At 32.9% G+C, this 25,507-nt stretch overlaps 2 protein-coding genes across 3 annotated transcripts; one reads left to right on the top strand and one right to left on the bottom strand.

Moving 5' to 3' along the window:
• Nucleotides 1–3,131: 3,131 nt before the first annotated feature.
• LOC133201819 (transaldolase-like) lies at nt 3,132–14,312 on the bottom strand. Of its 2 annotated transcripts, none has more exons than XM_061337621.1 (9): nt 14,207–14,312; nt 6,534–6,657; nt 6,180–6,287; nt 5,757–5,888; nt 5,563–5,623; nt 5,352–5,466; nt 4,798–4,927; nt 4,036–4,103; nt 3,132–3,723 (listed from the first exon to the last, which is right to left on the bottom strand). In XM_061337621.1, the coding sequence occupies exons 1-9, from the start codon at nt 14,271–14,273 to the stop codon at nt 3,560–3,562; spliced, it is 969 nt and encodes a 322-aa protein (XP_061193605.1). In that variant the 5' UTR covers nt 14,274–14,312; the 3' UTR covers nt 3,132–3,559. The 2 variants fall into 2 exon arrangements, with proteins under 2 accessions (XP_061193605.1, XP_061193604.1); XM_061337620.1 differs by lacking the exon at nt 14,207–14,312 and adding an exon at nt 10,801–10,954.
• Nucleotides 14,313–16,886: 2,574 nt separating this feature from the next.
• On the top strand, nt 16,887–23,578 carry LOC133201677 (glutamyl-tRNA(Gln) amidotransferase subunit A, mitochondrial-like). Its single transcript, XM_061337464.1, has 10 exons — nt 16,887–16,963; nt 17,319–17,481; nt 18,566–18,773; nt 19,064–19,240; nt 19,512–19,687; nt 20,803–20,915; nt 21,242–21,434; nt 21,725–21,842; nt 22,843–23,048; nt 23,374–23,578. The coding sequence occupies exons 1-10, from the start codon at nt 16,940–16,942 to the stop codon at nt 23,541–23,543; spliced, it is 1,548 nt and encodes a 515-aa protein (XP_061193448.1). The 5' UTR covers nt 16,887–16,939; the 3' UTR covers nt 23,544–23,578.
• Nucleotides 23,579–25,507: the final 1,929 nt, after the last annotated feature.

Below are 25,507 nucleotides of genomic sequence, written 5' to 3'. Positions count from 1 at the left end.
GCAAGTGTTTTCTTCATAGTAGATTCTTCAGACAAAATATAGAGAGTAATAAAATTTTGTAATAATTTCAGTGGGTTTCTTCTTTTTTCGGATGGTAAAATTTTAGATGTACAAAGAGACGCATGCGCAATGGACAGCCAATCCGTATCAGAATACGTACAGTGTAGATATAAACTCATTACAAGCTTATCTTTTAAAAAGATTGGTGAGCTAGCGCTGTAGCATAATAAAATACAGAAGAAGATATCTGAACCATTTGTTAAATTTGCTGAATCGATTAATTATTTATAGGAAGGCAGATTGGTGCACTGGGAGTTGAGTTTGGGGGGAGGGGGGTGTCACAATTCAGAATGGTGAATCTAAGAGTGTGCTTCACGTCGGCAATGGCATAACTCCTAACTGTGCTTTAAGCATTCTGTATTTTACTGTAATTTCAATTTCGAGGTGAAAAATAAAAGGTCAGTAGAACCAATGAGCACCTTCGGGCCTTTCCGGCAAGCTCGGAAAACATATCCGAGGTTGCCGCGGTTTTCCGAGCTTGCCGGAAAGATCCATGAAGGTAGATTAGCAAAGCTATGTATTCATTACAACTTTAGAAATAACAGCCTTGGTTTTATAAGACCCGAGTTACTGTTACTTTTTGTTCATTTACGTGCAGGTCAGACAACAAAACACGAAACACTAAATTGACATGTCTTTCCGACATACTCTGAAAAAGATTTTTGTTGTTGTTGTTGTTGTTGTTTTCCGAGCTTGCCGGAATTATCCACTAAGCTGGTAAAACTGTAAGGAAAGCTAGATGTCTAGAATCTTGGCATTATATGGCCAAATTTTTTCTTGTACTTTTATGTGTAGGTTAGACAATAAATTAAAAAAAAATTCAGAGTCCGGATCTGGACTGGTATTGACTGTCTCTAACCCACGAAATGTATATCGCGCATATCAGACAGGAAAGGCCTGAAATTCGGATCATTTCTATTTTTGTATGACAAAACGAAATTGTTATCGTACAGTCTATCTACAGTAGTTTTCCCAGAATCCCCGACCGTGAAGTCGAGCATGCGTATTTCAGAAATATAGACTAACGTAGTTGCTAGCGCTCGAGAGCGCTAGCAATAACTTGTAAAAATTTTAATCATGCTATAATATAGTGAAACCATGTATCTTCAATGCATGTTCATGTGTACATATTTTGATTATCAACAATGTAAATTTAAATTCAAATTCTATCAGCTGAACTTTATATGAATTAACGCAACATATTTTTCTTCATTTTCTCGATGTATGTCTGTTCTCGACATTTCCAAAAAAATTTTCATAGAATTGGCGATACGTATATGTAGCTGATTTTAGTTGATCAAAGTTTTAAAGCTTTCTTACTAACAAATATTCACACATTTAATACAAGGAGGAACATCTGCCTTTAACTTCCCTGTCTTGATGACAGATGCGATATAGTTTATAGTGAATCTTACCGTACAGAAAGCATTCCTCCGGAAGTATTCTTAATAAATAAAAACCCTCCTACCCGTGCCATAACGGGTGTTTTTATTAAAAATAGGGCTGCGTTTAGTTAAACTAATGCAAACCGCCCACATGTTTATGCAGGATTAAGCAGTTTGGTCCTAATAATAATAGAGTGGATTTGGGTTTTCTTATAGAACGGATCCAGTACCACCTCAATGATTCTCCCTCTCTTAATATTTTGAATTGTAAGAAGATGGGCGAAGAAGGCGTGCAAAATGCCTGTATAGCTTCAAATGTGTAAAAATAGAATCTAATTCAATTTGTGAACTAAGCATTTAGAGCAGAGTTCTAATTATTGAAGGTATGAAGTTATGATAAACAAAACTTTTATGGGGAAAAATTGTCTAAACAAAAATTATTCTATAGTAAAATATAGATGTCTTGGGAATTGAACCCAAGCCGCCCCCCCACCCCCCCCCCTCCAAAAAAAAAATCCTTGCAATCGGTTCTTATCTAGAGACTAGCACACTAACCACTACAACACACAGCCCACATTTAAAATCTTGTTTGTGATATGACCCTTGGATATAACGAGATTTCAAATATTTCTCGGAAAGAATACGAATTTTGTTTTGTAAAAGTGTATTTTAAGGTAGAGTGAGTCCTTGCTCCATGTTTTTTATATTTTTATACATATTTTGAAAACTTTCAAACAAAATTTAAAAAAATGGAGCAAAGACCTACTTATTTAGAAGAAAAATATATTATTAAATTTAAAAAAAGATCATTTTTGCCCTCTTTGGTTGTGTGCAAGCTTGTCATAAACGAATTTTATTAAGTTTAACAGTTGTAAGACTGTTGCAAAGTTTGGTGATTTTGCATAAAGTATACATTAATGTTATCTTAAATATTAATGAAGTTCAGGGTAAGAAAATTATGAATACCAATTTGTATCAATGTATGGAGTGTGGAGGACAGACAAATTGAAGGATGGAAAACAGACGATGAACATGACTAGCACTATAATATATCCCGGCCATATTCATGGCGGAACATAAAATTTTCTTTTTGAGAACAGTAATATTGAAAAATCCGTATGCTAATGGCATTTCTTTTTGCCCCAGGACATGTAGAAACACTTTGATTTTATTAGCAAGTAGTTTTTTTTTATTAGAGATTTGAAATTCATTTCTCTTTGTCAGTAGTAAATGAAAGAAAAATTGATTAAATATAGCAAATGCATACATATTTTCATATCTGAGGTGCAGATTTTACAGAAAAAAGTTTGACAAAAGCATCAACCAAAAGGTTCAAGAGCAGACCTTTTAAAATGTTAAATTGTTCCATATTTTTAAGTTGCTTTTTTCCCTTAGCTGGTACTTGTGATTGACAGAATCATAAGGCTGGTTTCAATCAGCTAAGAGTTGTTTATATCACCACTGAAAGGAATATAATTATTTTTTCCTTTCCTGCAAAGCATTCTGAAAAAATTCACGTAAAAACTCTATAAAGTGCAGGATGACAAAAATAGGCATTTTTGGTGCATTAAGCTAGCCAATGGGAAAAGAAAGCAAAGTGCTGACTTAATGAGTTGATTTTTTTCTTTGCTGTTTTGCATTCATTTCACAATATCTGTAAGATATCTGATGAAAAAAATTGAAAAATTATGAAATTCTTTTATAATATATATAATTTAATTGCATTTTCTAAAAATATCTTAGTACAAAGAGATCACTCAAAACTATTTCCCCAAATAAATAGATGTATATCTTTTATCCTTTACTTTGCATCAAAGTCTGTGAAAGGTAAGGTCAAAACTGAATGCAGCTCCTAGGCTAAAGTAAATAGAACATAAAATTAATTGAACATTTTAATATATATATCATTAATTATAAAAACTCAGTCTATTGAAATCACATGATAATCTACTTACAATTCATTTCATAAATAAAAAAATGACAAAAAAGGTATGGTAAATGATAAATAATAGAACACTGTGTTGCAGTCTCTCCAAATCAGCATATTAGCAGATTCCTAACAACAATAATATAGCAAAACAGAGTTCCGTATAGGTTTTGAGATAATATGTGCTTCACTGAAGTAATTTTTCCTTCAGCATGTTTTCCAGTTTAATGGCATCTGCTCCAAACTTCCTGATTCCCTCTGCAAGCTTCTCTGTTGCCATGGCATCCTCGTTCATTTCCCACCTGAATTTATTCTCATCCACTGTGACCTCCTCAATGTCCAAATTCTGAGCTAAAATTGGATACAAAACTGTGTTCATAAACATGGCAACAAGTTATAAAAAATTTTTATTTCTAAACTCTGAGTATTAATTTTGTAGTTGGGGATAATTACAAGATGTATGTGTTTGAGATACATAAACAGAAATGTGGAAGAAAAATTTCTGAAGAAGTAATTTAAATTTGACTTGATGACATTTGCCAAAGAAGAACACTGGATATGCTCTTGAATTTCATATTAATTTGTGCAGATCTATAGCTAATGTAATTTATCAGTCCAAAAAGGGTGATAACTCCTTCAGACAATTAACTATAAACAACCAACCTTGTTTCTTTGACAGATATGGCTTGACTTCCTCTGTTGACTGTTGCAATTTATCCAGCAATGAGGGCCTAGTAATGAAAGAAAATACTGACTTTATATCAAAGAATCTACATGGATGATTTAATTCTGCTTGTAATGGGCTACTTGACTGAATAGGAAAATGTTTTTATTGTAAAACCTGTGTTGTGGCTGTTGCCTACATCACAATATAACATGCATCAACATTCGGATGTTAAATTAAAATTATTAAGTCCATTTTGAGGCCATTTTTGAGAAAAAATTATCTTATTTTCTTCACTTAATTGTAGAAAATTGAATTACAGTGTATGGGGATGAATTTAATAGTTACCCAATAGTTCTCTGGGTTGGAACATTATAAAGCATAAAATGCTCCAACCCAGGTTATACTCCCATAAACTGTGTAACACAAAAATAGGATGCTGTAGAGAAGATGAAATCCTTAAACAACAATATATGACTTCTTTTACATGCTGATTACATGGAAACATCTCATAGTTTTTGCAAAGCTTTTTGTGTTTTTATTGAAAATCAAAAAAAAAAAAAAAAAGAAAAAAAAAAGAAAAAAAATTCACAAATATAATTCCACAAATATAATTCCTAACCCAAACCCATTCACAACTTATTAATTCAATGCATGGATTATTGCTGGATAATCAATTTAATCAAAATACTGACTTTAATTAATCTAAATACACATGATTTTTTTTTTGTCACTATAGTTACATTGACTAGTTGACCTACGATATGGTGAGAAGATCACATCCTGCCAGTCCCAGTATCTGATCTGTATTTCTGAAGGAAGCACCCATCACTACTGTGTTGTAACCATACTTCTTATAGTAATTGTAAATCTTTGTCACACTTTTAACACCTAAAATACAAGAAAAATTAAATGACATCAGCGTCTTAGAAAACTTATACTGTAGTTGTACACATGTAAGTACATTTAAAATGTACCATATCTGTATGTTTTGAATTGTTTAGCACTATCATAAATTATCAATGTCTGCATTCCTATTTATGAAATTTTTATTTTGGCAGGAGTCATGAATTATCACAGAATTTTAAACAGCATGTCAGGTGCTAAAGAAGGAAACTAGCTTGTTCAAGTAAATCTAAATAACTTATACAAAGCAACTTTAAGAACACAATGCTATATATTTTATTTACAAATCACATTAATTAAAGTTTTTGACCTATTAAAACCATTGAATCACACAATCAAATTGAATATTAATAGATAACAACCCACTGAAAACTTCAAAAGACAAAATGTCATTAACTTGAAAACCTACCAGGATCTTCTAACATGCTGTAAGACTTTTGATCTGTGTTCTTGACATACCAATCAAAAATTCTACCCACAAACGGAGAAATAAGTGTCACCTTAGCTTCTGCACAAGCTACTGCCTGGAAGACAATGAATTTTTTGAAGACTTAAATAAGATTTGAAGAGTTATCCTCCTTGAAGTAATTAAAATATTTGGAAAAAGTCAATAAACTCACCTGATAAAAATTGAATAGTAATGTCATATTACAATGGATTCCATATTCACTCTCCAAGACCCTGAAATCGGAGATAAATGAAACATACAGCTATATCATAGTAACTGAAGCAACTTTGAAACGTGAAACAAAGTATTTTAATAAAGAATGTAACATGCGTTTAAAAACCAGAAATATGCATTTTTCTTCCGTACCTTGCAGCTTCCACTCCCTCCCAGGTTGATGAGAGTTTGATTAGTATCCTTTCTTTGGAGATTCCTGCCTTTTTGTATAGATCTATCAGCTTCCTGGCTCGGGCAATGGAGCCCTCTTTATCAAACGATAACCTAACAGGAAAAAAAGATTGTGTAATTAAGACATTCACTTAAATTCTGAACTGTACAATTTCTTTTGTGACCATCTTGCTTTGCTTTGTATGTACATTTCGTATTGTAAAATATAACCAGGCCAATACGTTTATAACAATTATAACTAAAATATTTCTTTATATTTTTTGGTTCAAATTTTTTGCTACTCATTGTATTTTTTAAAAATAAATTCACTAGTCTAAGATATGCATCTTTCTCTTATCATTTCCTTTTAACATATTTAGAAAAATATTAATGAGGTTTTCTCACCTTGCATCAACTTCTGTTGATACTCGACCAGGGATAATTTTCAGTATTTCACATCCAAAATTTACATAAACTTTGTCCATCGCATTTGTGACTTGCTCTTCAATTGATCTAAAATGTAGTTGTTTAGTTAATAATACAAGTTTCATCCAAGAGCACATGTATTTTGTGTGAATGTAAGCAACATTCACAAGTAAAATGTTTGTCAGCTAGTGACAATTTAAGAAAAGGGTGTAATCATATTTGATTTTACTTCCAAGTAGATTGAATATGTTTATACAGTATAGGCATAGCCCCCCCCCCCTTTTCTCAAACCAGTCTGAGTAAAATTATTATTGAGAAAACTTTAACATATACCCTCCAGCACTCTTAGCATATTCAATGGCTTCTGTAATCAATCCTTGGTAGGACTCCATATTAGCAGCAGCCAAAATCAGAGAGGGGTTGGTTGTGGCATCTGTTGGTTTAAATTTTGCCATCGCTGAAAAAAGAGAAGCAAAGTTCAAGAATATTCCTTTTTGTCTATCAAATAAAATGTTGAATTTTTGAAATCTATATAATTGTTGAATTACTTGCATCTTAGACTAAATGTAACTGCTTGCATAAAGGTTAAAATATGCCTCGTTTGACAGGGGATGGTTTGTGGAGGTGGTAGCAGGGACCTATATATTAAGTATATAGGTCCCTGGTGGAAGGTGTAATATTTGAATACCACATAAATCATATATTGGCGCATTTGTGCTAAAGTTGGAGATCAAAGATCTTGGATCCGCGCCTGAACATGTCGATTATGCATTTTGACATTAGAAAACGATGTATACCGCAAAAAACTTTTAAAAGTACATGTCCGGACTCTGTGTCTGCACTTATTCTATCATCAACACAACCAGGAAGATGTAAACACTGAACCGGGTGAGTCAGCTGGCCATGAAATAGAGCTGCACGTTTTTAGTCGTTTACCCGGTGCTAGGACTTTCAGGAATCCCGGGATTTCGGGAGAATCCCGCTACAGGAAGAAGAATCCCCCACAAAAAGGTAGAATCCCCCTTAAAATGAATTAGTTGGGATACATAAAGGGTTTTGGTGGTGATTACTTGAATGATATTGTTATCCGTACATTTTTATAGCCAATTTTACCCGAGAATCGACAAAAATCGGACGCCATTACTAGTTGTAGTGGTATACCGTATACCACGCCCGATCTAAAATCGCGATCGCTGACAACTACTAGTTCCAAGTTGTACGTGAAAAATATTAATGCTTCTAAAAAGTGAATGATAGTATATAGGAATTTTATAATAAGAATTAGCATGATTATAAATACATAAAAGGAAATAAAAAAATGAATAAAAATTAAATATAATTAAAAATAATATAAATCAACATATTTCAGGGCTTAATTGACTCCTTTTGTTCACAGTAGTTTTGTACCCCTTCAAATGGGAGTTTTATATCGAAAATTATGCTGCAGAATTTGGAAATATTTGTGAAATGTATGTGTTACTGTAATATAAAGACAATGAGATACTATGTTTTTCCCCTAAGTACATTTCTACATAAGCCAAGAGACTCAATATGGTTGATAAAAAGCGCAGTGAAAATATTTGGGTGAAATTTTAATTTGGAATTTATTTATGTATTATATATTTTTATTTATTTATTTATTTTTTATTTTAAAGTTATTTATTTATTTAAATATTTATTTTTCCTTTATTTCATCTATTCATTTCTATAATATTTATTTATTTATTTTGTTATCATGTGTTCTGTTTGATTTTGTCTGTATCTAAATATGATATTTACTTAATTTTTCATGTACTTTGTTATTGTTGTTGATTCTTTTCTTTTTTTTTTTTATTTATTTTTTTTTTGGCTTGTTTTTGCATGTTTGAAAAGAAAATAAATACTCATTGATATTAGAAAGCAGTTAGTATTATCCAAGAATGAAATTATTTGAACACAGGTCTATTAAAAACAGAAAGTTCCATAAAAATTAATAATATGTGCATGTTGCATATGTGACCACATGTTGAGGGAATATTGTGATAATACTATACTATTTACACATCAGCCAGGTTTGTTGGTAGTTACTGGTACAGGCAGCCCCCCCCCCCCCCCCCCATGTATGTATACATGCAATATATATACACAGCTGTTGACACCTGTTCCAGGGACACCTGGTCTAGTTGGTAATAAACACCTTTTGTTTAAACACCTGTTCTCTGTCCAACCAACCCCCTCGGGCACTGCATGTGTATACATTGACCTTCACTATGCTCAATTAGTTCTTTATTTTCAATTCAATTTTGTATTTTAAAATGATTTTGTATTGTAATTGTACTGTCTTTTCATTCAACATTATAATTATACCTTTACTGTCAGACATTTTATTTTTATTTTTTTTTATTAATATAATTGAACAAAATTGAAATTAAATGATGCTTTACAGATTCTCAAATAAGGACGTTAACCATAAGGAAAATATGAATTTATGAAAATAAAAATATTAATATCTGACAAATATCCATATAGTTTCCTTATGTTTCCAGCTCTAGCCACGTGGAGGCCTCCTTAGTGTAGAGCCTTGATTTAAGACATTTTTGAAACATAAAAAATATTAAAGCCAAAGGACCGAAAGATAAATTAAAATAAAAATAAAAGAAAAAGGTACTTAAAAAATACTTTATCATTATTCATAGTCAAAATATTTCTGTCAAAAATAAAAATATTACAGCCAAAGAGAGCAATAAACATAAAAGTAAATTATCAAATAACTTTATGGAAAATGACAGAAAAAATAATTTATAATTTTATTAACATCATTTAGACATTAGATAAAATTATATTCCTAACCTAACCTAACACAACACCAAACAGTATTCACTGGTCTGCACCCGTCTGGCGGGGGAGGAATACTGCCTGATACTAACCCTATTCTAAGTTCTAACCTAACACAACACCAAACAGTATTCACTGATCTGCACCCGTCTGGCGGGGGAGGAATACTGCCTGATACTAACCCTATTCTAAACAAAAATCATAAAATAATAAACATTGTAAAAACAAAACATAGATTTGATTGTTCTGTAAGACTGACTGAGTATGGGGAGTTGAAGATCTACTGTATTTTAGATTTTTCGATAGTTGTAGTCCTGTCCACTTTTTTACGTTTTTGTTGACCAATTTTTTTACCTAAGGTGCGTTGCTCTGAAATGTGTTCAAATGCTGTCGTCAGAATTTATCAATCCCTCATCACTGAAAATTAGATCTAATATTTTTTGTCTGTCTGCCTTGTCTACACTATCATCAACATGTAGGGGTTTAATGAATTTGAAAAAAACATTTGGCTTGATGATGGGATTACTTTGAACAGAGAGGCAATGGAAATTTTTATTTGACAAATTCAGTTGGCATTGAAATGTAAAAAAAATATAATTTTTTTTTATTTATTTCAAGTCATTAAGGTTTCAGGTTACATGGAAGAACATATAATACTTATGTTTGGAGACAGAAAGTTTTTCATTTCACTTTCATCCAGTCTAGAATGAGACTTTTCTCCCCAGTTAAATTCAATAAAATCTTGTGTTTTTATTTGTGTGTGTGTGTGTGTGTTGTTTTTCCTTTTTTGAATTAAAAGAAAATATAGAATGGTTTACAGTCTGATTTAAAATTGCTAAATATTTGAAAAACTTCATACATTTCTAATTCATTATTTCTTTCAAAACATTCCTCTGGTTTCAGTTAAAATTCAATCAATTTAATTTTTTTCTTATTATTTCTCTGTGTGTGTGTTTTCTTTTTCTAAATTAAAAAAATAATTTTATGTAGAATGTTTCAAAATCTGAGTTAAAATTTCTCAATATTTGAAATTCTTGATAAATTTTTAATTAACTATTTCTTCCTCTGGTTTCAGTATTTTCAAATTTTAAAATTATTTTAATTTCTCTTGTGTTATGTTCTCTTTGTAATATATGTACAATTATTGTTAATTTATTTAGTTTTTATTTATTTTTAAATTTTATTCATATGTTTTGAACCTTTTGGCTTTCATATTTTTATATCTCTGAATTCTAAATTTCTTAAATTATGGCTCTAAAAAAAAGGAGGCCTCCACGTGGCTAGAGCTAGTAACATTGGGATAATATGAATAATTAATACACATATTCATATTTTCTTAATGGCTAACGTCCTTACAAATTTTTTTTTGTTAAATACTTATCACATAATAATTGATACATATCATTGTAAAAATATTGATAATATTCCGAAAATTTAAATATACCGTTTTGTTTTGATCTATATAATGACGAACCGACAGAACTCGATCGCGATTTTAGATCGGGCGTGGTATACGGTATACCACTACAACTAGTAATGGCGTCCGATTTTTGTCAATTCTCGGGTAAAATTGGCTATAAAAATGTAAGGATAACAATATCATTCAAGTAATCACCACCTAAACCCTTTATGTATCCCAACTAATTCATTTTAAGGGGGATTCTACCTTTTTGTGGGGGATTCTTCTTCCTGTAGCGGGATTCTCCCGAAATCCCGGGATTCCTGATAGTCCTAGCACCCTCGTTTACCTTAATCTTGACCTGAAAACATTTTCGAACTTATTTACCGGCAAAATCTCCAGTGTCAGCGACCACAACAGTCATGTTTTTAAGCTGGTCGAGGGTGGAAATTGCTCTCTTTTTAGGGCTACTCTCCGTCATGATGCTTTTATTTAGTAATCCGGAAAGATGAGCAAAGCTTTTTCACGTCTTCTCGCAGCTAGCTGTTTTCCAAAGTAAAGTGACGTCACTTGTTTAGATAGCGGGGAGAAATCATTATTTTACTTCCACTAAGGTACTCGAATTATTGATTCTTTATCATTTTTAAACGATATAGGTACAGTTACAGGTACATATAAATGTAAAGACTTAAAGGGCTCTAATAACTGGCATGCATTTGCTTTATGTGAAGAGTGATCGACAGAAAATCAGATCCTTTGATCCGCTCACATATATACTGAGCAAAATAAGTTTAGCAATTTAAGATATTTATTATAAAATAAAGTGAAATAATAGACACAGCACTTACAATTAAATTGTGATATGAGCTTGTTATCACATAACAAAATAAGGTAAATTTTATCGACAATTGTGTGCTGTTTTGTAAGAATTATAGTGAAACTGATCACAGATACGGGTTTGAAAAGTCAGATTCAATTTTGATATTGTGTAAGGCCTCCAATTGCAGCAATGACAACAACACAACGGCGTCTCATGCTCCTTATAAGGTTCTGTATCTCAAGCATGGTGATCTGGTTCCACTCCTGTTGCAGGGCAAGGGTCAGCTCTGCTACGTTGTTGACGTTATGTTGCTGTCTTAAACGACGACCAAGAATGTCTCAAATGTTCAATGGGTGACAAACCTGGCGATCTCGCGGGCCAATCAAAGATCTTGACATAATTCTGATGAAGGACAGCTTGTGTGTTGTGTGGGCATTGTCCATGTGAGGCGGGGCTGTCGATGACGTTGAGTTAGTGGTACTGCTGTGAGAGATTTTCGAGCTCGAGGATTTGCTAAACCTAGCTGGTTTTTTACACATTGTCCACATATCCTCAGTCCAATTGCACGGCATAATTCATGTGCAACTTTAGAGGCAGTCATGAAACGGTTACGTCTCGACGTTGTAACAGTAAAACGATCTTGCCTAATCGTCGTTTTTCGTGGACGTTCTGAGCACCGACAATTACTAACATGTCAAGTGGTCCGGGATCGGTTTAAAAGTCAACATATGGTGAACGGATGCACAAGAAAGTCTTCAGCGACATTTCTTTGTGAGCAACCGGCGTTCGCATCTCTATAGTCGTTCGACGTTCATTTTTGAAAAGTCCTGGATGTTTCCCAATTTGACGTTTTTGAAATTTTTCACCGGTTTTCTTTTATAAGCGTGCTCGAAGGGCTTTTCCAGTAAAAAATTCTTCAAGGACCATGTGCATTCGAGCGTAACATTTTGTATTGTTCAATTGTCACAACGTTGGACGACGCGGTTTCTGCGCGTCTAGTTAAAAAAAGAAGTGTGTGTTTTGTTACCTTTTTCTATATTGATTTTAAGGAGGAACAAAATAAAAGAATTTTGAAAGATATTTTTAAAATTATACCTATGGTAAAACAATTGCTAAACTTATTTTGCTCAGTATATATTTTACTTAAAAGCAAATTGTTGGCTATTACGTATGCAAAAAAAAAAAAAAAAAAAAAAAAAAAAAAAAAAAAAAAAATACTTTTTTTTATTTTTTATTTTTTTTTTAAATTTATTTATCTATTTATTTATTTATTTATTTTTTTTTTTTACATTTTTATACTTTTTTAAAGTAAAAAAAGTAGCTAAATGCAATGCAAGATTTTAAAATTGGTAACAGATATGGATCATATTTATAATTGTAGGTCCGTAGGAAACAATTTCACGGAGGGGGGGGGGGCACACCCTAACATAATTAAGTTTCTTGAAAAGAAAAGAAAAAAGAGAGAACGACCCTCAAACGATTGTTCAGAAGGCATGCAAAATTGTTAACTGGCTGTGTGTTCTTAAGTTCTGTATATATTGCATATGCTGGCAAATTTATGGGGGATGGGGAGTTGGACAGCACCGAGCCCCCTCCACCCGGTCAGTACTAAGTATACATGTAAATGTAAATGTATACGGGTCTGGATTATCTACCGCAGGACACGAAAGACCATCTTGATTTCAAAACTTTCTTTAAAATAGTAGATCCTGCATATATTTTTTAAACAACTCTTTTTTTTAAATCAAATCTACTGTAAATTTTATCACACAAATGTCAACGGGGTGTATAGAAATCTTTCTCCCCCTCTTTCCCCTGCCTTAAACTGCTCACTCCTTGTCTCAAAGCATCGATCTTCCTTAATACCTTACTCCTTTCCGTGCATCCCTTTGCGTCGCCCCTTTTCCCACCCCCCTTTTTCCCATGTGCAACATGTCACTAGTATAATAATTACTTCTAATTTACATTATTCAAACTGCCTTCTTTCTCCAACAGTGTACATGTTTGGAAGCAATTTAATCATTGAACAATTCTGAATTAAATCAACTTTATAGTGTTCCTAGACCCGTTTTTTCGGGAGGAAAAACTATGCACTGGAAGAGTCTTAGATAGAATGTTCTATCGTTAAAATGATACTGTCCTACGGACCCGGTGTGGTGAGGGCTTGTCCCGAGACACAGTTAGATTATTCTAACTAGAAGAGTCTATACACCACTTGTGTAGACTTATGTAGTCTAGGTGAGCAAAAATAAGAGGATAGTCCAGAAAAAAGGCAGAAATCTCCAATATAGTTTTCTGATTTTACATGCCATGTGTTTCTTTAATTTGCGCCATGGGTTACGCCTCGGTCATTCGATACCAGCAGGTTTCAGTTCTGGTAATTTTCTATTTAATTATTTTGATTTGTTTTTTGAATAAATGTTAATCAGTCTTAATTATAATGAAAAATTGTTTGAAGGACTCCCCTTTGACCATAAAATGATTTACATTGTATTTAATTTGCAGAAATATGTTTTGTTTATTAATAATAAGCTCTGGACTCATGCATAATCCTGGCCTTGACTTCATACATGTATAGGTACCCCCCCCCCCCCCTCCCCTCCCGAAAAAAAAACAACAACCAACCGGCTAACCAACCAAACAAATACTGCTGGTTCGAATCCTAGCATGCTCTGATGCTGATGCTGTTTATCTCACTGATCCCTGTCCATGCAGGGGACTCGAATTCTGTTCTGCTTTATAGCCTACATTGGACTAGTTTTCAAGGCAGGGGTGGAGGGGTGGAGTTTTGGGCTTCTTCTGTCGCATTTTTCAAATAACAGTCTCCGACGTGGAATTTTTAGTAAGATTCCTACATAGGATATAATGATACATTGTATTTTTGATGCAGATATCGCAGCTCGAATGGTTTAAAACTAAATATAAAAATGACACCCCAATCCAACAACAATACGCAATAGGCAATGCACATACCTTCAAAATCCCCCGTGTCAGCCACCACTGTCGTAAGTTCTCGTAGCTGGTCTAGAGAGGACGCCATGATGATGTATAATATTTGTAAATATGTCTCTCTGGCAAATTCTTGGCAAATACAAGCTTCGAACGATCAATACACACTCAATGGCTGGCTGGCGTTATGGACAGCTAAAAAAAAGTGAGTTTGAAAAAAAAACTGGTTACAATTAAAAAAAAAAGCTACATAAATTATATGGATAATGTTGACAACAGCAGGGGTACAGAAGTTTGTAATTAAATCCGTCCTATGCTGACACACACACGATGTAAGGGGAGATAGAGGATATCTTAACAGTTCCTGTGATTCACTGATTATAAAGTGGTGGGATGTCACAGTATACACACAGTTGTAAACCAGTATGTACAAACATGTAAATCTGCATTATGTGTCACCTATATTCGTTTTTTAAGTTTTCTATTCAATGTTGTTTACATGTTATTAATCTATGAAACATCGTCTTTAAAGGTTTAATTAAACTTTAAAATATAGGATAAGACTTCATATTTATTAAATTCAGAATAAACACATAATATTATATCAACATGCAGGAAGAAAAATTAGTAAACTCAACCTGTGTGTGAGAAGTTCAAAATTTCAGCAGTTCTATACATTTTGTATTTTTTTTTGATAAATGTACTTAAATTGTATTTAAGAGAGAGAGAGAGAGAGAGAGAGAGAGAGAGAGAGAGAGAACTAACTAAAACAATAAGTACATGTGAGTTATATATCTTTTATGTTTTACGCAGGCCCGTAGGAAGCAATTTCAGCTTTGGGGGGGGGGGGGTACAGCCAAACATTTTCAGTTGGGGGGTACTATCAACTACCAAATTCCTTGACTAGCCAAAAAGGGGGGGGCACAAGCGTATAGTAGCTATATAAGTTTTCTATAGTATTCTATAGGCCTATTTCGTCAAAATTAATGGGGGGGGGGGGGCACGGCCCCCGTGCCATCCCGGTTCCTACGGCCATGTTCACGTAATTCATTCTATTTCTCAATTCTTTCCTTTCTTTTTAAAAGCATATCGAGTATATATATAAAGCTTTTCGCTTAGCTTATCATCATATCTTCAGTGAATAAAAAAAAACTAATGCAGGGAGCATACATGTATGACGTCACCGGGAACACAGGAAGCTGTGGAGGAGGTACCACTGGAACACCGGAATTTGGCCATTACAATCTAAAAAAAATTATGTTTTTGAAACATCCAGATATAAATTCACGTGATAAGGGAAGGGGGGGGGGGATTTGTAATTGCACTTCTTTAATTAAGCTCTAAGCTTGATAAAGTTTTTAAGAAAAAATATTATATTAGAATGGGGTTTCTTTAATACATCTTTCATAGAGTTCAATGATATACACGACTTCATCTTATTTTTGTATCACTCGATAATATCTCTGGCACATAATCTTTCAGCAGCTTCCTTTGTGAAACACAGGAACTTGATTGTTTTTTTTTTTTTTTCTTCAATTTCTTTTTTTTTTTTCACGAAGTCTTCTGTCTTATATGTTCCACTTTATGACAATAAAATTGTAGTGTATTATAGAGATTCATCGTTTTGTATTTGGATATGAATTTATTTTACGAATCAGAATGTGACAGGATTTTATAATATCTTCACAAGTGTGAATTCAGTTAAAATTAAATACAAAAAATCCTGTCTCATATATCCAATTAAAAAGAAACATAGAATTTTAGTATAAGTTTTAGTAATCTGAAAACACACTGTATTTTTCATTTTGTTTGTAACATGGTTGTATGCCAACATGTTTGGTGAATCAATAAATTGAATTGAATTGAATTATTATGACTATCTTAATATTTACACTCTTATACAATATCTAAAAAAAAAAAAATAAAATAAATTTGCAGGTGTGTTGTAAAAGTACAGGATGTGTACATGTATATGGGCTTATGTAACAATGCACAATTAATGATCTTTATGTACATCTTATTTTTTTAATGTATTATCAGGCCCGTAGCAACGGTTTCAAAAGGGGGGGGGGGCAGATTCCAAAAATTATTTCACAAGCAAAACAAAAAACAACCCCCCAAAAAAACAAAACAAAAAAAAAAAAAAAAAAAAAACAAAACAAAAAAAAAAACAAAAAAAAAACAAACAAACAAACAAAAAAACAAAAAAAAAAAAACAAAAAAAAACCAAACAAACAAAAAAAAAACCAAACAAAAAAAAAAAACAAAAACAAAAAAAAAACAAACAAAAACAAAACAAAAACAAACAAACAAACAAAAAACAAAACAAACAAACAAAAACAAACTGACCAAAAGTGGGGGTGGAGGGCAACTTCCGAAAATTTTTCCGACAAGCAAAGATTTAAAGCTAATTTCCTGTCCAAAGCCTTGAATTTGCCAGTGCTTGACCTTACAACATCAATAAGGGGGGGGGGGGGGCAACCAGCATCTAAAGGAAAATTTACCATAGCAAAATACTATACTCAGAAAAAAGTGCCCCCCCCCCCCCCGCTTCCCCTACGTTCTACGGGCCTGATTATTGTATCCAATATCTGGTTTTAAAATAATAAGTTAAAAGTAAATTTATGAAAACAAGTCTAGTATTTTTTACAACACGTGTTTTTAATTATATAATTGTCTGAATGGGTTAAACCTTTTTTCAATTTCACAAAATAATGAACACTCCCTAGCGTACTTGCGCAGATATTTCCGGATGTCATGCTTTCCCTGACTTTACGAGAGGTAAGCAAAGTGATAACAATTATTTCTCTTATTTTAATCTAAAGTAAAAGGATTTATATCCAATACGCCACAGTCTTTTTCCCCGTCAGGCATTTAGATAGCCTCAATTTTTGCCAGACATAACCGTTTCTCTGTAATCCGAATGATCTCTGATTTAGTAAGAATTTTCTCATATATATCACGATATGATAATAATATTATTCCTTTCAGTTGCAAATAGTCTTAATTGAATAATCGCTTTAGTGTTTGATAGGGTTTTAATTTATTTGATGTGTGATAAATTCAACATTAAAAACAAAAAAGCACTGAAACAGATTTCAGACTGAAATATTAATGAGGTTTACTTAATTTCAAGACCATAAACAAACTGAAGGATGGCTCAATATCAGCTGCTGAATTATGTGAGAAGTGCATCACCAGAGCGAGAAGAATTCAAGAGTTTAACTTCATAGTGAAAGATAATTTTGACCAGGCCCAGGAAGAGTCTCTGCAGTCGTCAAGATTGTGGTCTGAATATGGTATAATAATGGATTTGGTGGCAACTTTATTATTATCAATTTTTATTTCTCTCTGTCTGTCTAATAAATATAAATTATAAATCAAAGAATTTTTGAATAATCACCTCCTTCCCTTTTATTAATACAAACATCTTTAAAAAAGTGAAATAACTACCTTTTAAATACTGTATTAACTCATCAAATTTTCACAAAATCTCATTTTCGCGAGAAAGGTGTTTGTAATTTATAAACGAGACAAATTTTCATGAATTCTGGTAATTGGTGTATATAAGCTATACTAATAAAAATTTATGCGAGAATGAAATTTATGCGAGCAGACAGTCTCGCTTAATTACGGGAAAATAAAGTTTTCGCGAACAAAAAGTGATTTACAGTATATCTTTTGAAGAGGTTTATGAAGGTGAAATATGTTCTCTTTCACTTCGTCCAGCCGAATGTAAATCATTTCCTGTTCTAATATAAAAATAAAGCAAACACAGAATGTAGGATAAGACATAGTTAGCCATTTATTAAAGCCAAAGTTGTACAAAGACGATCACGTCCATAGGAGGGCAAGATCAGCATCCATATTACGGGTGATATTGGAGTATATCCTGATGGGAAACGCTACCAAAGTCTACTGCTGAAAGGCAAAATCAGTGAACATCCTGGAAAAGTTTACTGCCAATACTCAACAAACTTCATTCAGTATCTGAAAATACATCTAAAATTGTAGCACATTTTTTTTTTTAAACTAGTGAGTCGTTGGCTAACTTTTGTCGAGTGATTACAGAAGCCGATTCCAAAATTTAAATACCCTAAACCAAATGCCTGCAAATTACTACAATGAACAAAATAGTGCCCCTTAATATTATGAACATCACAAAATAATTTAAATATCCAATACATGAAAGCATAACTGGCCTAGTGGAACAAGCGGAGGCTTTCAAAGCCAAATGACCCCGGTTCAAATCCACTGAGGGACACCCATATTTTATTTCTTTTATAAATATGAAAAGAAATTATTGCATCCTGCAGTCAGAATGTCCAGCCAAGCCGTACCTCAGCCAAGATTAGGTAATGATTATCACGTGATGAAATATAGTTTCAGGGCGTCACCATGAGTGGAGAAAGTTCAGCGGGATTCCATTTGCAATCAAGGATAACTTTTGTACAAAAGACATCAGGACAACTTGTGCCTCTAACATTCTAAGCAATTATGTCCCTCCATATACAGCCACAGTGGTGCAAAGGTTACAAGATGAAGGAGGCGTTATTATTGGTAAAACTAACATGGATGAATTTGCTATGGGGTGAGTAGTATTAAATGTCTCAGCATCCAAAAAACTAATAAAATATGTAATAAAGTTGTATTTTTTTTTTTTATCTAGGTCAGTACAAGTTCTGGCTCCGGGGCCATAAAACTGAGACGAGCTCACTTTTGATCTTAGTCTCACTTTTACAAAAGGAATATATAGTGGAAAAGTGAGACTGAGATCAAAAGTGAGCTCGTCTCAGTGTTATGGCCCCGGAGCCTGGTTGTTTACAAGCATGAAGTTGATGAATAGATACTGATAAAGTTAAAACATTTATAATGTTACAGGTCAGGAAGTACAGACAGTATTTTTGGGCCTGTTAGAAACCCTTGGAAGTACAAGTTCTCTCAGACAGATCAAAGTACAGACAATCTTGAGGGACAGGCAGTGGCGGATGACTGGCACATAGCAGGAGGGAGTTCTGGCGGCAGTGCTGTAGCTGTGGCCACAGGGACCTGCCTTGGGTATTAATAGTTAATCCAGTTTCAATTTTCTGTTCATTTTGTTATTTTTTGTCTAAAATATATTAACACTTATTTACAGAAAAAGCTTATTTTGAGAAGCAGGCAACATAAGACTTTGTATATATGTATAATAAAAAAAAATTCTTAGATTTGTGTTGTTACACTTTAAAAGTACACATTCCCATTAAGGAAGTATTTGATTTTCAGACTGGTTTGATATTGCATGAAATTTATTTTCATGAATTTTTTCAATATGTATGTCCCTTTACAGGGCTTTTGGCTCAGATACAGGAGGATCCACCAGAAATCCTGCTGCATATTGTGGAGTAGTTGGTTTTAAAGCAACATATGGGCGCCTGTCCAGGCATGGTCTTATTCCTTTAGTTAACTCTCTTGATGTGCCAGGAATACTTACCAAGAGTGTCGATGATGCTAACCTCATATTTAGTTAGTGTTTTATATATTCTCATGAAAATAAGCCTTAGGATTTAATATCAGCAGTAAATACAGTAAAACCTGGATATAAGAAAGTCACTGGGACTTTGAGTTTTCGTTATAACAGAGATTCCATATATCCATATAGGAAACAATGAAAAGTTGCTTAGGGTATTCATAAAAAACTTCCTTATAACCAAGATTTCCTTATAGCTTGTTTAGGGTATTCATAAAAAACTTCCATAAACCAAGATTTTCTTATAGCCAAGTTCTTTAGAACAGAGTTTTAACACATATGAACTAAATTGACACACTTTTTACTTTCATAGAATTTTATGTTATTTGGCTTTGAATGTCAAGAAAGACAACTCTTCCTACATTAATATTTAACTGCTCATACAGCTGCGGTGAATGTATTTTTATTACATTTTCAACAGTGAAATACTGTGATTTATTTATTGAATAAAGGAGATATTCTCTCACAGTGTGAAAGGATACCAAAATGATATTCTCTCACAGTGTGAAAGGATGTCAAAGTAAGTAAAAAATAATTTCTGGCCTGTCATAAGATAGAGCTAGTTACTAACCATCTTGATAGAGCTAAAACGGCAAATTTCTTCCCAAATCCATGCTATGTAATGTTTTCAATCTCACAACTGCTAAGCTATGACGTCTCAACCGCTCAACTATGACGTCAAGCCTATGACACTGTGTTAAGAAAAGACAGAGGCAAAGGGAAAATCAAAGAAAATGTAATATACAGAAAATTCAATGTTTTGTAGATGAATATGGAATTTATTTCACTCGTGAGACAGTATTTTTTTTATATTTTCACTCTTGCTTCGCACTCGTGAAAATACCAAAAAATCCTGTCCCACTCGTGAAATAAATTCCATATTCATCAACAAAACATTGAATATCCTCTATGTATTTTCATGTATTCTGTGGTTAAAATTTCAAGGATAATCAGTATTGTCTTGAAATGCTCTCCTTTGTAAAACATATTGTCAACAATACTTCTTAAAAACCAGGAGGTGTGAAAAGTCATTGTTAGAAAATATAGTTCTTTTCCAGCCTTGCTCTCACAACTCTGAAGAAATCAATACAATATTTAAATATTTTTACAGATGCTGTAGCTGGTCATGATGTCAGAGATTCCACTACAATCACTGATCCTTTTGAGAAATTTACACTACCTGATGATATTAATGTAACAAACCTTCATATAGGTATTCCAAAGGTACTATACATATATAGTTGATTGCTTATAAAATTTGTCTAGGACCATTATGCAATTTTACTATTAAGTGAGACAATTTGATGTTAGAAATGCCTTCATTTTAAAAAAGAACATTAGTCCGATACAGGTTCATGAAATCAACATGTACCTGTTTTTAAAGTACAAACTTTTCAGAGGGCTAAAAGATACATCTGAAGAAATTCAACACTGTATTTGATATGTTAGTGTTAAAAATTCATTTGGTTTACGAAGATCAAGAGGTAAAATATTGTGATTTACATCTTTTGTTGTTTATTTGACAATGTATATTTTTGAAATTAAACTAGGAGTACCACGCACCTGGGCTGTCCCCATGTGTCTTAGATGCCTGGAGACGAGCAGCGGACATGTTTGAAAATGCTGGTGCCAAAGTCTCCCAAGTTTCCCTCCCCCACACTCAGTACTCCATTATCTGTTACGGAGTCCTGTGTTGTGCTGAGGTGGCATCTAACATGTCAAGATATGATGGAATAGAATATGGTATGACCATGAATTTCTATGTAACCTAATACAAGAAATAAATTGCGTTTTTTTTTGTCTAAACAAAATAAAAAAGAAAAGAAAAACACATTTTTGAAGAAACATTTTGGACTTTATTTCAACTAAAATTCATGGAAATTAACTTGTAAACTAAACTGTATAGACACTAAAATTCACTTTAGAATGAATTTTTTGAAAATGTACCAAATTTTGCAAGTTTAACAATTAGAACAAGTGTAGGTACAATGATTGAAATATGGATCTAAGGAGAAATAATGAACTTTATTCAGGTCACAGAGCAAAAATTGAGGATTCCACAGAAGAACTGTATGCAGCCACCAGACATGAAGGGTTCAACGATGTTGTCCGAGGAAGAATTTTTGCAGGAAACTTCTTCTTACTTAGGAGGTAAATAAAAAAAAATATCATTTATTGTAAACCAACTATTTTGGGACAATTATATTCAAGATTTGTCACTTTTAAATGCATCTGCTACTACTGTATACAAGGAAATGTTTGCCTTTGTTTTATTTTCGCCCATTTTACCCTAGACACAAATGTTTGAATTTAATATGGGGCAGATTGTAAGAAGACAGTATAATTCTGTGAATGGGTGAATTTAAAATGGGACAAAATTGTTTGCAAGGGAAAAAAACATGGTGCAAAAATAACCCTGTATACAGTATTAATATTTGCAAATGAGGAAACATTCTATGTAAATACACAATTGATAAGGTGTTCATGTTGAAAAATATTCTCAAGTAAATGAAGGACACAAAACAGATATATTGTGAATAAAATTGGCTTACAGTATACCAAAGGCAGCGTTTGAAGTAACATGCACCTGACTGCCCAAGATGCACAATTTCTGTTGCAGCAGTCAAAATTGCTTGTATCAATGCCTTGCATTAAAATTCCCACTACCGTAATAAAAAATTTACAATAAATATTGACTGATTGTACAAAAAAAAAAAAACGTCCTTTGAACAACTCTTGCCAGCTGCAAGACTGACTACCTAACATATGGTTTTATATATGTAATAAAAATAATTAAAGAAAAGGGAAAATTATTTTCATGGGCTAGTAAATCTTATGCAGTGCTGACAACTTTGAATAGTCAGCACCTCTGTGTGTCTATAGCTAATTTTATGGTGACCAAGTTTCAAACACTGGTCAAAGGTCAGAAAAATGAAGTCCAATCTTTTTGAGATCTTGTACATCATAAAACTGTGTCAGAATGAATTTTATACATGTTTCAAGTTACGCAACGATACCTTATAATTGTGAATTTAAAATACTTTAATATCACTGTTACAAGTACATGTGTAAACTCAAATTTTATGACAAGTTTATGGCTGTATCTTTTATCATTAGAGTAAAGTTGCGTGGAAACAACCTTTATTTGTAGAAATTATGACAACTTCTTCATAAAAGCCCAGAAAGTAAGAAGACTGATTGCAGATGACTTCAGAAATGTGTTTAAGGGAGGGGTGGATATACTCCTGACCCCCACAACTCTTACGGAGGCTCCATCTTACACCTGGTTTACAGAGGAGGACAATCGCACCAGGGCAGAGGAACAAGACGTCTTCACTCAACCTATCAACATGGCAGGTACAGAAAGAAACATGACTTACATGTATTTTTGTCAACTTCAATGTTTTGTATTTTTTACTGGGACTTTTCTGTATCATTATTATTTATGTGTATCTTAATTGCTTTGTAAATTTTAAATAGCCTGGGCCATCTTTTAAATTTTTCATTCAAAATTTCATGACTGTAAAGATAAAGATACATGTACATGTATATAGTTTGAAAATTAACTTTCAATAATTTTACATCTATGGACATTATTTCTTACAATTTATCTTTAAGTAAGTTTTTAAAGTGATGCACTTTAAGTAGTAAATTTATCTAGCATTTATCCCTTTGTGTACAGGTGTTCCAGCAATTACTGTGCCAGCCTCACTTTCACATTCAGGGCTTCCTATTGGTCTTCAGTTTGTAGGGCCCAACTTTCATGACAGACAAGTATTGACAGTGGCCAAGTGGTTTGAACAACAAACAAACTTTAAACAGCTAGACCTAAGTTATTTAGATAAATCTTGATGAAAAAAAGCAAAATAAAGAAATTTTACAATTTACACATGTTTTATGATTTAATTATTAGCTGCACTTTTGAGACAGATTGAATATAATGTTACTGTATGATCTGTAATATTTGTTATAAAAGTTTGAATCCTTTTGACTATGCAACAAAGGGAAATTTTAGAGGAATTAAATTTTGAGAAAAAATGTGAACACAGAAAGGTTACAATACACAATTTTAAGGATGTGGCTTGAAATAAACAAATGACGCCCCTTTCAGTTGCTCAAGGTCTCAAACTAATATTTAAATTGCTTGATTGTGAACGGTTTAAAAAGATGTGAATATTTGTCATGTTTTTTTTCCTTCAAGGTATAATGGGTCCTTATTTCTTGTTTTTGTTAAGCCCAAAATAATGGTGTACAATTTCATGCAATATATTCAACAGGTCTGGACGATTTCCAAATATGGACGTCAAGAACGATAACCGTGAATTGCTATAAATACACAGAATAAACAAGGTGCTAATCCTTCTGACCAATCAAATAACTGCATTTAGAAAACCCATGAGAAAATAAATAAAACACGTGGTTTTAAAGTTTTTTGCTCATAAGACTTTTTTATAACAAACTTTTTGTAAACTTTATGCACATTTAGGAATGATATAGTATATATGACAATTCTACCGCGAACAAACACGACTGAAAGCTTAGAACAAATTCTAAGTGGGATTAAAAGTCTGTCACTATCAGATAGCAACCCCAAAAGTTTAACTTGTGTGAAGAAATTTGATATAAATACGGCAGATTTTCAGTTTTTAGAGCCTAACTTGAAAATGTTTTCGTACAGGAACAGTATTAATTATTTCCTGAGTGTTTATTACATTGTACCAAATCGTCCATGCAGTTTCTGGTATGCGAGGTATGATATGGTAATAAAAAGAATTCATGTACATTCCCTTTTCTCCATGTTTTTCACCTTTCCTTATGTCCATTTAAAGTGTATATAACATGGTATGCGGCGCTCATGAAACCCGTGTTATTTTAAAACTACATGTAGTCTATACGATGAATACAGTCTTGTGTGCAGTAGATCTGTACGCATGGAAACTACGCGTTATCGATGAAAATCGGACGGCTAAGCAAAATTATATTTACCAACATAGAGTAAGTTCTGGTAAATGTTATAATTGTACTTGATAATAGCTTGACGATATGATCTATTCCTCCATAAACGATCGCATTGTTACATATATTATTTTTTTTTTTCTTTAACTGAGATGAAAATGTCATGTTTGTTCAATGTAAATATGTGGGAAATACCTTATTCTTCCAAACTTTTCATCTTACCTCTAAAGATTTTTTGTCAAAAAACTGAAAAAAGGGAAAAAAAAAACAAAAGCACGTTTTCTCTTTTTGTTCCTTTGAAATATCTTTTGGGGTGTGTAAAAATGCTGTTGTCTGATTGGGCAGAAAAATATTTACGTGTATATGATGTATATTTATATAGCAACTTTCAGTTATCGGTCTTGACTTCCATATTTGGAAATCGTCCAGACCTGTTCAAGGGTCATATCACAAACAAGTTTTGAGGTACCAGTATGCAGTCTACACGAACTCCAAAAACAGCGTTTCCGGAAGTAAGAAATTGAGACTGAAAAAGACTCCGAAAATAGAGTCCGCGCATGCGCACACACACAAAAAATGGCGATTTTTCGGCAAAAATGATAGGTCTACAAAAATTCTCCGTGCAAAGTTTTGGAAAGTATGGCAATTATGCCAGTACTCAGAAATGCTAAATAAAAGACTTCCGAAGAGATCGTATTTGTCAGATTTTTGATTTTATTTGCAAAAAAGGAGATATTTACTTCCAAAGTTGACGTTTAAAGACAGATCAATTACAGAGAAAATGATACGTTTGAGAAGTAAATATGCATAATAAAAGGCATATATCTGCAAAATGGGACAATATATATTGTAACTGTTGA

The sequence above is a fragment of the Saccostrea echinata genome, unplaced genomic scaffold, assembly GCF_033153115.1.
Source record: "Saccostrea echinata isolate AGI-Se365-2 ecotype Australia unplaced genomic scaffold, CSIRO_AGI_Sech_v1 ptg000045l, whole genome shotgun sequence".
NCBI lineage: Eukaryota > Metazoa > Mollusca > Bivalvia > Ostreida > Ostreidae > Saccostrea > Saccostrea echinata.
This window is presented reverse-complemented; position numbering and strand designations above follow the sequence as displayed.